This window comes from Ursus maritimus, unplaced genomic scaffold (genome assembly GCF_017311325.1).
Source record: "Ursus maritimus isolate PB19 unplaced genomic scaffold, ASM1731132v1 scaffold_27, whole genome shotgun sequence".
NCBI classification, from domain to species: Eukaryota; Metazoa; Chordata; class Mammalia; order Carnivora; family Ursidae; genus Ursus; species Ursus maritimus.
The window spans coordinates 3,579,237-3,594,976 of NW_024425230.1; the positions used below are offsets into that span (position 1 = coordinate 3,579,237).

Genomic DNA, 15,740 nt, shown 5'->3' on the forward strand with positions numbered 1-15,740 from the left:
TAGAACCTATACCCATTCCTAGACAGTTCCTGTTCCCACATGACTTCTTTAAATCAATCCTTGTTTTGATCACTTTCATCCTATGTTAGTTTACCTTGCAGAATTTGTATGAGATTTGTTTTACTCAACAAAATATTTTTGAGATTCATTCATGTTACTGCCTGTATCAGTTGTTTGTAACTTCATTGTTGTACTGTTTGCAGTTCCTAGCTGTTACGAATAAAGCTAAAATGAACAATTATTTGAAAGTCTGTGTGGCTATATATGATTTCTTTTGGATAAATGCCTAGGAGTGTGATTTTTGGGTTATAGGGTAGTTATAATACCAGATCTTTTCTCCAGATTGGTTTGTCTTGTTTTACACTCCTGCCAGCAGTATATGAGATTTCAAGTTGCCCAATGTCCTTGTCAACATTCAGAGCTGTTAGTTATTTGCATCTAGCTATTCTGGTAGATTTATAGTAGTTTCTCTTCATATTTTGAAGGGTATTTTCACTTGATATATAATTCTAGATTGACCTGTTTTTCTTTCAGTCTTTGTTGTTTTTTTTTAAGATTCTATTTATTTATATATATATATTTTCAAAGATTTTATTTTAGTGTGCACACGTGTGTGAATAGGGGCAGGAACAGAGGAGGAGGAAGAGGGATGGGGAATGAATCTCAACACACTGTGCTGGGCATGGAACCCAATGCAGGGCTTGATCCCATGACCCCAAGATCATGACCTGAGCCGAAACCAAGAGTCTGATGCTTACCCAGCTGAGCCACCCAGGTGCCCCATTTTAGCTTTTGTTTCTGATGAGAAGTCTATGGTTATACTTATCTTCCTTCCCCTGTACCTAAAGTCTTTTCTCTCTGGCCCCCTTTTAAGATTTTCTCATGATCACTGGTTTCCTTTGTGATTATCCTGCTTAGGATTTATTCAGTTTTTCTGTTTTTGTTTTTGTTTTTTTGATCTGTGCATTTATGGTTTCATCAAATTTGAAATAAGTGTCAGCCATTATTCTATGTATTTTTTAAATCACTTCCCTTCCTCTTACGTGGTCTGTTTTTCCTGGGACACTAGTTACATGTGTGTTAGACCATTTGATCTTGTCTTCAGGTCATTAACATATTATTTTTAGTCTTTTGGTCTCTCTGTGCTTCAGTTTGCTTTGTTTTCTGTGTCATTGTTCCTTTTTATCTTCCTATAGCGTCAAATACTTTCAGATATCTTAGTTTGTATTTCTGAAACTTCGATTTGATTTGTTTTTGTGTTTTCCATTTCTTAACTCAAATAGCCTTTGAATTTTTCAGCATATATATAAGAGTATTTGAAAGCCCTTATCTACTGGTCGCATCAGTTCCTTCATTTCAGGGTCCATTGATTGGTTTTTCTTTTGATCCTGGGTCATATTTCCCTGTTTGCATATTTAGTAATTTCTTATTGGTTGCTGCACATCATAATAGTCTGTTGTTGAGTGACTAGATTTTGTTTTCTTTTTAGAGTATTAAACTTTGTTTTGGCAGCCAGCTAAGTAACTTGCTGGTCACTTTGATCCCTCAAGGCTGTATTAGGGTGTGTCTACTAAAGTCTTTATTTAAGGCTAATATCTTCTACAAAGGCATGGTCCTTCTTAGTTTTCTACAAAATATCCCCAGTGTCAGTATATTCTCTTCACTCTGGTTGGGGAGAGTTTAGGGATTTCCCAGTCCTGTATGAGCACGGGGAATATTTTAACACACTACTCCTCTTTCTCTAGCTTCAAGGAGTCTCTTACCTTACGGTTTAGGAGCAGAATCAAAGGACTGCCAAGTGGCGGATTTCTGGAGCCTTTTCTCTGCATAGCTGCCTTCCTCTCATTCTGTTTTACAAATTCTGCCATTCAGCCTCTGGAACTCTTGAGTTCTTGGTTTTCCCTTTAGTGATACTGTTGTCCTCTGATTAGATTTCCCCTTCTTTGGCTACAGACTGGAAAGTGCCTCCAGACAGAAATCTGAGCATTGGGGGGGCTCACTTCATTTCTGTTGGTTCTCTCATGGATCACAGTCCTGCACTGCCTGTTATCCAGATCTGAAAACAGCTGTTTCATATATTTTTTTTTCTTTTTTTTTGACAAGAAGCAACGGTTAACATACTTTGGATCTCTGGGCTTACCTTTTGTTTCGCTTACCTATCTATCTAATGCTTATACCTTGCCTTAAAATAAACTTGATTGAAATATAATATACATACAGAAGAGTGCACATAAGATGTACATAGCTTGTCAACCTTTCACACACTGAGCACATGTTTAGCCAGCCGTCAGATCAAGAAACAGCAGCAGCAGCAACTCTGATGCCCCTTATACTCTTTGTTACTACTTCTCTTCTCCCAAGAGTAGCCACTATCCTGACTTCTAACAGCATAGATTAGATTTTTCTTGTTTTTATGCTTTATATAAGTAGAATCCATCATATTTAGTTGTGTCTGTCTTCTCTCACTTAACATATTTATGACATTCATCCATGTTGTTGGTTGTAGTCATCGATAGTTTATGATAGTTTTTGTATAGTATTCCACTTTAGGAATATACCACAATTTACTCATTGTGCTGTTGATGGACAGATAATTTAGTTATTTTTGGATTGGGACTACTTAGAATATTGCTGTTCTAAACATGCCACTAAATAGGTACTCATTTCTGTTTGATGTATACTTAGGAGTGGAAGTTTTAAGTCCTAGGGTATGCATGCATTTAGTTTTAAGTAAATACTGTCAGATTTTTGAGAGTTGTACTGATTTTAATTATACTGTTTAATATTCTGTGGTTTAATCTCTGGTAGAACAAGTTTCTTGGGAGAGAGAGACATTATTCTTCCATTAAAAAGTGAAATTTTCTTGGTTATTTTGGTATGCTTGGTCTTCAAACTTTTTATTAAGTTGGCATTGGATTAAATTTGTGTTAATTGGGCAAAAATGATACCCTTGTTTGTTTATACATGAATTCCATTTGGAACTAGCCCAAAATGCTTTGTCAGGATGCTGATTTTTTTTTCTTCCTTTTTTTTTTTTTTTTTGGTAGAGGGGATATGTGTGGTATCAAGAGAACATAGTCTCCATTACTATGGGAATAAAAATATGGATATGATGAGCCATACCATGAACCAGTTTACAGCTAGAAGCACTGATAAATGTATACAGATAGCTATAAGGTAGAAAATAATAAATACGGGGTAGAAATTAATAAGTGTATTGTGTTAGTAACATATCATAAGACCCAAAAGACAGTGGTTATTTACAGAAGATCTTAGAGAACCCTGTGAGATACAGCCTTTAGAATGAACAGAGTTTTTAATAGGGTATGGTAGATTGTTGGGAGATGGAGTTTAGTTAGCAAAGGATAGGGAAGTATTTCTGAGTGAAGTGACCTGAGAAACAAAACACTGAAGTCAGAAATACTGATGGCCAGCATGTAGTAACCAAAAATCCAGTGATGGGACTAGATCATCAAGTACCTGGTAGTAATATTATGTAGTGGGCAGTAAGGCTTGTATAAATGGGTAGGGAGGGATCAGTGACAAGGACCTCATATGATCGTGGAGTTTGAAATTTATCCTGTAGGCATTGGGGAAGCATAGAATATCTTGAGCTTGAGAGTGATATGACCAAAGTCGGGAAGATAATTCTAGCACAGGAAGTAAAGAATAAAGGCAAATGGGAAACCAGGTGAAGTAACGAGGGTCTGTACTATTTTGGTCTGGATGGAGGAAAAAAAAGAAGCAAGAGGTGTTTCAAAGGTAAAATTTATAGAATTTGATTATGAATTAGAAGTGTGGTACAATGAAATGAGCATGGCCTTTAGAATCAGACAACTTGTGTTTGAATCATAACCTTTATTTACTAGTTAAATGACCTAAATTAAATGACCTAAGAGAAAACTCTCCTCTCTATGAGCATCTTCAAGCATTAGAAGTATAAAAATGAATGATCCAGAGTCTGGACTGGCAGGTTTGGGCCAAATTGTGTATGAGCTGAAATGTTTGGGAGATTTGGTTTTATTCTGAAAGCAACTAAAAGTCAACAAAGGAAGAATTGGGGGTAGTGTTGGAATATGGGGGATTTCTGAGATAGAATTGGTAGCACTGGGTGAGCAATTAGCTGTATGGGAAAGAGGGGGCCTTCTAGAATATGACTCAAAAATTTCCAATTTGGGCAAATGGACTGATAGAGCCATTTTTACCTCACAGAGTTTTTCTTATGTGTGATAAGTCTTGCTCATGCCTCAGAGCTTAGTTTATATGTCACTTCATGAAGAATGCCTTTCCTGTTTTCCCAGATTAAGTCAGAACTCTCTATACACTTACCATATCCTATGTTTCTCTCTCATAACACTGAATTATGCATTGCAATTGCATAATTTATTGTGGTTTTTATTATTTGTGCCCATTTTGCTTATTACACGAGGACAAGAGATTATGTCTAATTTCTTTAACTGTGTTTTTATCCACTTCATAGGCACTCAAAATCTATTACACTTTTTTTGAGATATAATTGATGTATAACATTGTATTAGTTTCAACTAGTAGACATTTTTTTGAATGAATGAATAAGAATTTGAAGGTTAGGAAGTATCAACCCGCATAGTGGTTAGGCTAAATAAAAAGGAGGGAGAGGGAGAAAATAAAGAATGGCAACAATTTTTTCAGTCTTTAACTAGAAGAACAGCAAGGTGAGACACATTTAAGGTGGAGTGAGTTTTTTGGGAGTTTGATTTTAGATGCTAAAGATACATCAAGTGTATGTGTACCATTGGTAATTGAGAGTAGCAGGCTTAAAGATGTAGAGTTAGGTAGGGATCCTAAGTGTAGAGGTGCTATAGAAATGGGTGGAATTGCACAGATAATTTAGGTTAAGAAAAGGGACTAGTGCAAGAAACTTGAGTGACCAGGAATGAGAGCTAGGAAGATGAACTAGCAGAAGACTTAGTTGCTGTCAGGGGTAGAAGAATGTAGGTAGGTACCACATTATGGAAGTGAGAGGAGGTGAGGAACGATTAGTGGTGTGAAATGCTACAGAAATAGAGTAGGATTAGGGGCCACAGGACTTAGAATACACAGGGATGATGACTTCTGTAAGAACAATGTCAGTAGGTGGAAGGTTTTGTATGTCAGCTGCTGAGCTAATGGTTTTCAGGTCTTTCAGCAGTTAAAGGAGGGAAAATAAGGAGCTGGTACTCAGGGGTTAATGGAGTTGAGGGGATTATGTGGGGAATACTATTTGAAAGCAATATTTAAACATTTTAGTCTGACTACAGAATGGATGAGAACTGTCTTTGGTCAGTTGTGAAATTTATAAATGTACAGAATTTAAGAGTTTCAACAGGTAGCTTTACCCGTAAATTTAAGACATAACCATGGTGCAAAGGAGAAGAGAAGTGCTAAGGGAACACAACAAAAAATTGATAGAAAAAGTAGTCTGTGAAATTAAGTTTTGACCTAGGTTTAGAATGTGAAGGAAATAGGCTATTGGAGAGGAGATGAAGCACATACCAGATGTAGTAATAATAACATAGAGACACATGTATATACGTGTTATGTATACATTGAGTGAGTGAGAGTTGGAAGATGGACCATTTTAAGAATAATGAAAAGGTTAGAGGGGCAGATAAATGTAGACCAATAAAGGCATTTATTAGATTGCATTTCTCGTTCTTAGATTATTATTAGACTGAGCCCTCTGTTGGAGAGGGACACAGAAATAAAGGCCCCAGGTCCACTCTCGGTGCTAATGGTAAATTTGCAGAGATTACCTAACATTTCTGGTTCTTACAGTTCATCTTACTTATCCTGTATCATTCTTGATTTGGTATATTTCCCTGTGATTGTGTGTTCCTAATCTTCTAAGGCAAAGTTTCTCAAATTGGGATCTATGCATTGCCTGAAATGTATGTTAAAAATACACATTCATGTTCCCCCACTTTGTGCACTAAAAGTAGAGATCAAGTATCCATTTTTTATAGATTTTCCCAGCTGATTCTGTTATTGAATAGTTTGAGACTTGGTCCTCCAAGGTCTTAAAACTTGGTTATTTAAAAAAAAAAATATATATATATATATATATATATATAATTCTCTTACCATCAACCTGTAGGGCACTGGGTTGGTTTCTTAATCTTTGGGAATTGGTTTCTTCGTATATGATGAGAGGAAATGGATTAAAAGATTGCAGTTCTTATTCCACTGAGAAATGCTCTGATCATATACAAATGAGTTAAGAATTTACAGTGATTATTTGGGTGCATGCTTCAAGCTCAGAATTTGGTTTTTGGTGAGTTAAATTTTAATAGAAATGTTAAATATTTGATTTAAGAAATAGTCATTTCTGCCATGTATTGAGCTCGTGTTATGTACCAGGAAGCATTGTCCTATATACTTTGAAAACATTTTCTCTAAAACTCGCAATGACCTGATGCCTGAGACTCAGAGATGAAAGGACCTGCCCAAGGCTGCTAATCTAGGGGGTGGTGGACAAGTGGCTGTAAAATGTACCTCACTAACATAGCAGATGCTCAGCATAGAGAATTTAATTAAAAGCTAAACTGTTACAGGTATCTGAAGGAATTAGAGGCATATAGTCAAATAGTTTTCAAACACTTTCTGCCCTTTTGGAGGGAGGGAAGGGTAAAGAAATGGCAGGCTCTAAGCTCTGTGGATGAGTATGGGAAATATGGCTGTGCCCTCTGAAAGCACTTGAGGCAACAGTGGTGGTGGTGTCTAACCACCCTTGCATGCATCCTGGCAGCAGCATTAGGGACACTTGTCTGTATGTTTTTGGATATTCATAAATATTAACAAAATGAATTTCCTTTTAATGGATTTGGGGAAAATTTCTTTTGAGTTTATCCAGTTGTTTATGTGAAAAGAATTGAGTGAGGTGTTTTATATTTTAGGTTAAAAATCTGTAAGAACCTGATTTTAGAATTCACCAGCTCCTCAGAAGTTTGGCGAAATATGGTATGTTTCTGTTTTTATTTTTTGGAATTCAAAATTGCATGTATATCTTAATGTCATAGTTAGAATAATGACAAACATTTTCAGCAAATTCAGGTGCTTGCCATTTTTAAAGCATTGTGCTAGGTGCTAAATCACTGTGCTACCAGGTAGACTATGAGGTACATAAGTGGGATTCTGAAAGAAATCAGAAGACGTTAGTGTGTCTTGAGAAGTGAAATCTTATGCATGGACGGGGCAGGTTTGGCTGTTAGACTATATGAGTTAATAATAGCTTCCATTTGTTGAGCTCTTACTATGTGCCAGGCACTGTTCTGAGCAATTTATATGTTGGTTTGTTCATCCTCAGGACAGCCCTCTGAAAAAGACACTACTATCGTCTTAGTTCTCCCTGTGAATGAAACGAGGCTTGGAATGGTTAAGGGACTTGCCCAAGAGTTGCCATCTAGTAAGTGACCAAACATGGACTTGAATCCTGATTGGCTCTGGAGCTTGTTTGTGCTCTGTTGAGCACTGGACCTTATAAAAAAGGAGACTAGTAGAGAGAACTTGACTCAGTAGTTTTCAGAATACATGTAGCTCTTTAATGACTTAATTTACTTCAGTTGATTAGTTAAGAGGTATTTTAACTTTATTATTTTTATGTTGATAGATTAGAAAGTTAGACTTCTTTGGATTTTCTAAATTTACATACACATTTAGTCTTATGAAAGAGAACCCAAGAGGGAACATTGTTCATTTCAGGGACGTCATTGCCTCTTCCTCATGTGGCCTCTGGAATGTCCTAGACTCTTACTAAGAGACATGTAGCTGTGATAGGGAAATTGTATTATTTCTTCCAGGGATTATAAGTCACATTTATTGAAGTCACCTAAAGTTATTTATATATACTAAGGCCAACCTTCACCCTTATTTGAACTTGAAGCCCAAGTTTATAGGCTGCTGCAGAGGTATGGGCCTAAGCACTGGTATTTAAACTCTTCTCTTGGTATTCTCAGATACCTTACTATTTTATATTGAGTTCTGGGTCCATGCCGGTAACTACCATCTATAGTTGTCTCTTGTCACTCTGGAAGTGCTAACTATCAAGGGTATTTTTTTTTTCTCCCTCTTAATTTTCTCATTTTTCTTTAGTTCACTTTCCAGATTTGGCCTGGATATACAGTTTGGTAGGGAAATAATTAAGGGGAAAAACTAGCTACACAAAATGAGTTCTCAATACTGGGATAGTTCAGATGTGTATCTTTGACAGAACTATATAGGATTAGGATGCGTGATAAATTTAACCGTGACAATCAAGAACGTTCAGCTAAGGCCAAGTAAGGGAATCAAAAGATACTAGATTGAGGGAGGAGGACATACTTTTTTATATTTTGCCAATCTCTCTCATAAAATTGAGTATTAGTAGATTTATGGCTGAGAAAGAATAGAACACATTTTCATGAAGTACCCAAGAGGTTTGGGCCAGTGTTAGATTACCCTACTTAAATATAGAATAAATAGGACTAGATTTGAGTGTATGTATGTGTGTGTGTATGTATGTGTATGTATATAATTATCTCTTAAGCATTTGGCTACTTGGAAAACCCTATGACTGTTAGTCTCATTTAAACAGTTGCCATAATAGTGGGATCTCAATCCATATTCTAAATCTTTGCTCAATTGCATATACTTAACTTATGAATCTCTCGTACAGTAAAACTAAGACCAAAAAATTCTAACCCTGGATAGGAAATCAGTAGATCTGAGTTTTAATCTTACCTTTAACACTAATCTAAAATCTTGGGCAAGTCAGTTAATCACTCTAAGTCTGCTTAATTTGTTTTTTGTTTGTTTTCTTAAATTCTTACTGTAGTATCTGCCCTGATTAGGTAGAGCCAAAGTTGTCATGAGATTCAAGCAAGATACTATTGACCAAAGTGCTTTGTAAACTGTAACACTCCATAAAAGTACAAGAGAATATCACCACATTTTCTCAAGAGGAGAGATCATTTAAGGGGAAAAAATAATGCTGGAAAATAGTCCTTAAAAGCATTTATATAATAATTACTTTTCTGATGAATGTTGCATTGACACCTAATTTGAAGCTTTGAAGATTATTTTTTGAACAATGGATTGGATTTATATATTAAAGTGTTCTAACTAAAGATTTGTTTAATTTATTAGAGTTATTAAACCTACGCTCAGATCAAGTTAGCAGCTAGACTGGTGTGACAGCCTGTTTTTAATCAGTGACTCAAAGCTGTGATCACCCTGATGTCACCGAATGGCCACAGCTTGTAAAAGGTAATTTTGAATGTTATTTTACAGCCTTTAAAAGGCTGTTACTGTAAAGTAAAATACGTGCTGTAAAAAATGAAGAAAATGTATAGTTGGCAGGAATAATGTGAATAGTTTACCTAAGTGTTAATGTGCTTCTCTATTTAATATCCTTCCTAAAATATTTTATGCTTTCCCTCTGCCCCAGATCTATGTATATAATAAGTAAGCAGGAAAGTTATTTCTCAAAAATTTCAAGTTTTTAAATAAATAAGTTATTATGAACATTATAAAAACCATGAAAATTCTCAGTGTGCATTTTATGTGGTGAGAGTTTTAATTAAAATGCTTCTCTAGAAATTTTTACAACTTTAATAAAACTGGTATAATTTTCTTTCCTAAAGAGTTTCAGTGAAGGTAAAAGGAGTGGCTTGCAGGCTGGACAAGCTGCACCCGTTATTTTTGGAAGTGAGCCTCCATTTGAATGTTCTGGCTCATGCTGCAGTATTTAGATTAGGAGGCATTTTGTGATCACTTTTCTGTGTTCCAAGTCAAGACCTAAAATAGAGACTTCCAAGATTTATTTTCTTTTTTCTAATGTTACTTATTGTTTGTTTTAAAATTTCTTTTCTGGTTTGTTGTCACAAATTTAGGTTAAGCTAAGTCAGTACTTTCTGTTTTGTTTTTTTTTTCCCCCCTTTGATTATGTCCTGAATTTGGTAAAGTTACAAGCACGTACTAGATCCTTACGTCCCAAAACTGGGCAGTAATGAATAAAGAGACTCTTTAGTGGCCAAAGTAAATCTTGGAAACAATTGCTAGATGTTTGATAATTTCATAGTTTTGGAAAGGAATGCTAACTTAGGGTATTTTTTGGTAAGTTATTTACAATATTACAGAAATATAAGCAGAATGACTAGAAATTTATTCAGACATGTACTATTATTACTGCAAGAAAAGTGTTTGTTCTTTGTATATTCACTTTTCTTTTAATTAGAAACAGTTTCCAGTTTGAGTAGAAAACAACTTGGGCTAATAACCATGTTTAAGAGATCCAGGATAGACCTGTTTTAGGGTAATACTCTTTCAATTCTTTCTTATTCTTTTGTCCTTCTGTTAGACTGAATTGGTTTAAATTACTTGGTTTGACAAATAAATGTTTTTTTGTAGCTCACTTGAATATATGTTAATATTAAATGATAATTACTATATTTATAATAATTTGGTGACAGTTTGATGCTAATGTTTACATATTCTCTTGTTTAGGGAACAGAAATTAGAAAACAGTGTAGTTACCATTTGATGATGTATTTAACTTCTATCCCATTTCTCAAAACTTTGTAGCAGTTATATATTGTGCTTCTAAGACTGGGATTTGTTTTCCTTCTGCTTGTGTCTTACCTTTTTGCAGTAGTATTTTAATTTTCCTGTCATTGTGTCCTCATTTTTTTCCCTCTCTCTTTCTCTTTCCCTGTTAATTTTGAAAGTTTTGCCGCCTGCGTGTTTGAAAGCTTCTAATCTGCCTCTCTTCCCTTAGTGCCAGCAGGTTTATTTTTTGTTTTGCAAGCCTGCTCTGCCTCCTTACAGTATGACATCTGATGCTGGAGGGTCGCACTTTCAAAAATGAGTCAGCTGGTACATGGGGTTATCATCAGTTTTTAGCTCTTCTGTCTGAGACATACAAACAAGTTTGGAAGCAATCTTGGGGTACTTACCCACAAGGCTGGTGGAGACCAGGTGTGTCACAAAGGTGATTTGCTTGCTCCCTGGGGGAGAGGGTGGAGTGAAATTTTTGCATTTGTGTCAGTGCCAAGTCACTGCCACCTCCAGCATGCCCCAATTTTTAGTTCTAATATAACTTCATGCAAAATTTAAAGTGTAAATATACTGCAAAGAGGATCTATAATATTTGAGCTGCTGGAGTCTCTCTCTCTCTTTTTTTTTTTTTTTTTTTTGGCATTCTTGCCCTTGGACTCTGAATGAACTGCCATGAGGGGTAATTTTGAAAGTCTAATAAAGAAGTAAGATTTTTAAAAGCTAAGAAATGTGGAAAACAGTTTGTTTTTGTTTTTGTTTTTTTATTTTTTTGCTGGTGGCTCTGATTTTAAGATTCTTTTATTAAAGTTGTTCAGAATTAGAAGTCCCAGGTCAGTGATGAATTTACAGGTCAGGTCGTTGTAATGTCATTTAGAAAATTTAGTTTTTGATATCTAAAAAAATTTTGAGAATTGGAGTGTTAGCAATCAATATTGTTGATTTAACTTAGTATACATTGACTGATGCTGTTTATAAAACTGAATAGGGTAACAGGGATTTATTTTTTTAACACCATGGTAGGAACAGGCAAAATTCATTCATACCCCAAAATGAAAATAAGAGTTTTTAATGTCTTAGAATTTTGAATATTTCTATGCAAGAGAGTAAAAGTATATTTAAAAATAATAGACAACAACTGGCAAAAATTTATAACTGAAATCAGTTCACAGTTATCCATAGTAAAATTTTAATACCCCAGCTTGGTACACTTTTGATAGGTAGTGCATCTTGCCAGTACATTTTCAGGGAAGGTTAATTTATTGTTGAACCAAGACAATCATGCTTAGAATGGTAAATCTGACTTTTATTAAAGTGTCTTAAAATTCACTAAGGCTCTTAGATTAAAATTGGAATTATCTAGAGCAGAAGTTAGCAAACTTTTTCTCAGTGGGCCAGACAATAACTACTTTAGGCTTTGTGGGGCATATGTCTCTGTCGGAGTTTTTCAGCTCTGCTCTTGTAGTGTCAAAGCAGCCATAGATGATACACGTAAATGAATGAGTTGTGGCTGTATTCTAATAATACTACAAAAATAGATGCCTGACCCAGGCCTTAGTTTGTTGTCCCAGGAAATAGTTTGCTGACCCCTGATCTAAATGTAGTTTGGGACTGTGAATACCAGTGAATACTTTTGATATTTTGGATAACCAATAGTTGGCTGTAGAAAGTTTCATAGTTGTATGTTTTTATTATAAATATTTGAATTTGTGAATAATTATGATTTATTATACATTTTACTGTTTTGTATGTTGGTATCTAAATACAGTGTTTACAGTTTCCTTTCCTTAAAAAAATGCACTGACGTTTTTATTAGTCCAGCTTTTATAATAAACGTGTTGAATGGCAATCTGATTTGATCACTTTTTTCTTCTGTTGAAATCTTTAGTTACTTTAAAAACTGTTAACGATTAAATCTTGTTTTCAAATTTGTCTACTAATATAACATGTCTGCCCCTTTTCGGAGTATGGAATATTTTGCTTAACTTTCCTCAATTGCATTTTACAGATCGCCAGGAGAACCTCAGTCTGACGACATCGAAGCTAGCCGAATGTAAGTGTAACTTGGTTGCGGCTGTGGTGTCTTTTAAGTTACTCTAGATTGCTTTAAAGGTATTAAATTATTTGAAAATAATTTCTAGTTATGAGAGTAATACTTTAAAAAATAACTTGGGAGAGAGGAGTGTGCGTACTGTTTTTCCTACCAAGTGAATACCTCTGAACTTTGGTACCATGTCACTGGATTTCTGCTTTTAGGTAGATAGTTGTATACTCCTGGATTCTAATGTGTTTTTGGTACCTAGCAGTTGTGGGGAAATAGGGGAAAGAGTTCAGGTTAACAATCATTTATTAAATATTCACTATTCAGCTGGTAATGTGTTATGGATACAAAGATGCGTAATAATTAGTTCCTAACCCACAGAATTTTATAGTCTACTCAGTGTGAAAGACAGAGAAGCAAATTAGTCATTGTGGTAGAAGGATACCCAGGATGCAACAGGAACATAAAGGAGTACTGGGCTACCTAGGTATACAGTAGGAGCCTAATCCATGTGGCAGGGAAGTAGGGGTGGCAAGGTAGGCCAGATTAAATCTTGAAGTGTAAATGGGAGTTAGGTAGCAGAAAGCATCGGCAGGGTTGTTCTAGGTGGAAGTATGGGTGAAGTTATAAAGTGGCATAGTGAGCATAGGGAACAGTAGGCAGTTGAGGATTTTTAGATCATGAGCTGACTGAAAGGCAGGAAAATGAAGACGCTAAGACTTGACAGAAAGGGCTAGAGCCTTGAATGCTATGTGAAAGACCTAGGCCTGTCTCATAGGTATTTGGGAGTCAATAAAGAATTTACTAAGGAACGGGCAGTAACCTTGTTAGACATAAAATTTTAATAGTTTTGGCAGCAGAGAAACTGAATCGAAGAGAAGTGTGTGGTGGTAGGGTGACCAGGGCTTCAGCAGTTCAGTCAGTGAAAGGCTTAAGGGCAGTGACATAATGGGAATTCAAGACAGCATTCTCTGGATGTAAGAAAAATATTTGGAAAGTGAAATACGTAAGACTTTAGTGATTGCTTGTAAGAATTTAAGAAGTTTAAGATAATGGGAAGGTGGTAATTATTGAGGCAAAGTTTTTGAGGTAGTTAGGGTTGGAAAGAAGAGATAGGTATAGGGATTGCTCTTGAATAAGAGCAAAGACCCCATCTTGTGAAACTAGGAGGTAAAGATGGATATGTGATGTTAACTGTGTTTGTAGGTGAGAATGGGGAAGTCAAGGTCATTTTTACCTGAAGTATTTTTCTCAGTAAATTCGTTTAGGTCTGCTACACACACTGTTTCTGTCTCCTTTGAGATGATACTAGACTCTTCTTGTAAAGGAGGTTCAATTGTTGAGTAAGTTTGGCAACTGCAGAGTTAAACAGGTTTCTTTACTGGAAATAATGGAAATGTACTTTGAAGTGCTGATACACATTGTGAGTCTCCAAGAAGGGACTATGAGATTTATTTCTCAAATTTATGTATCTATGTAACTTTCCTTTTTTTTTTTTTTCCAAAAATTTTATTGTGGTAAAATACACGTAACAAAGTTTACCATTTTTATTATTTTTAACTGTGTAATTCAGTTATGTTAATATTGTTGTGCAACCGTTGCCACCATCATCTCTACAGCTCTTCATCTTGCAATACTGAAACTATATCCTTTAAACAATAACTCCCGATTCCCCCTTCTCCCCATCCTCTGGCAACCATCATTCTACTTTCTAGGTCTATGATTTTGACTACTCTGTCTCATATAAATGGAATCATTTATATTTGTCTTTTTGTGATGGCTTATTTCACTTAGCATAATGTTCTCAGGGTTCATCGACATGGTCACATATGTGAGAATTTTCTTTCTTTTTATGGCTGAATAATATTCTGTGTGTGTGTGTGTGTGTGGCATTTTGTTTATCCTTTCACCCATCGATGGACACTTGGGTTACTTTCATGTTTTTGCTATCATGAATAATGCTTCCATGAACATGGGTGTACAAGTATCTCCTTGAGACCCTGCTTTCATTTCTTTGGGTATATACCCACACGTGGGATTCCTGGATCATATGGTAATTCTTTGTTTAATTTTTTGAGGAACCTCCATACTGTTTTCCATAGTGACTGTACCATTTTACATTCCATCCAAGGGTTATAATTTTTCCACATTCTCGTCAGTACTTGTAATTATCTGGTTTTGATAGTTGCCATTCTAATGAAGTGATTTTTTTTAATTGTATCTTTGCGACTGTGTAACTTTTTTAAGAAATATGTTTTAATAGTATTTTGTGGAACACAGAGTTTGATTAGGGAACTTGAGGAGACTATGTAAACTTGGAAAGTGTCTGGGGAGAATGGGTAAAGAAGTAGACCAAATATTATTGAGTCTCATGTTATTGAGTGGCCGGTTGAAGTTAGGAAACTTACCATAGTTGGAGTTTAAAGACTTTTCTTTAATAGCCTGAAAAGAGGCATGGTATTTCAAGGTTGGGTGTTAGCAGAGCAGATAGGACAGAACTACTAATGGCATGTGCATAGGTTGTTAACACTGAAGTAGTTGAATTTATATGTGATTGGTGATGGCCATGATCAGATGGGTTGTCGGGCCAGGTAGAAGTGTTGGGTTGGTTATAAAAAGCCTGATAGATCAAAGTGATAGTTCATTGTAAATGAAATTTTTAGAAGGATAGATGATGATGATCAAGGGTTGGGTGTTTAGGGGCGCCTGGGTAGCGCAGTCGTTAAGTGTCTGCCTTCGGCTCAGGGCGTGTTCCCGGCGTTCTGTGATCAAGTCCCACATCAGGCTCCTTGGCTGGGAACCTGCTTCCTCTCCCCTGCTGTGTTCCCTCTCTCGCTGGCTGTCTCTCTGTCACATAAATAAATAAAATCTTTAAAAAAAAAAGGGTTGGGTGTTGAATATGCCTACGGTAGTGATTGGCTGACATAGAGAGGAGGTGAAGACTTTTGAAGAAAGTTAAGTATTTTGGGTGAGAGGGGGCTACAGTGTTGGGATAGAGCATGAACACAGACATCGAAGGTGGCATGCCGGTGATGTAACTGGGGGCAAAATGGAGCCTTTAGTATAATGGGTATAATTTACCTGAAGAGAAGAGAAAGGTATTCAGGTGGGTAACATGACTTTCAAAGTGTAAGTTGTGTAGGTGTTATGT

General features: G+C 35.9%; 1 protein-coding gene across 3 annotated transcripts in view; it reads left to right on the forward strand.

Annotated features, from left to right (window-relative positions):
* Positions 1 to 15,740, forward strand: part of UBE3A (ubiquitin protein ligase E3A) — a 95,991-nt gene that overhangs the window by 17,212 nt on the left and 63,039 nt on the right. The window contains exons 2-4 of one of the 3 annotated variants that reach the window (XM_040642657.1): positions 6,915 to 6,978; positions 9,142 to 9,261; positions 12,557 to 12,601. In XM_040642657.1, the coding sequence (XP_040498591.1) occupies positions 9,242 to 9,261; positions 12,557 to 12,601 (65 nt within the window). In that variant the 5' untranslated portion in view covers positions 6,915 to 6,978; positions 9,142 to 9,241. The remainder of the gene's footprint in view (positions 1 to 6,914; positions 6,979 to 9,141; positions 9,262 to 12,556; positions 12,602 to 15,740) is intronic. The other 2 variants (XM_040642658.1, XM_040642659.1) reach the window with 2 other exon arrangements.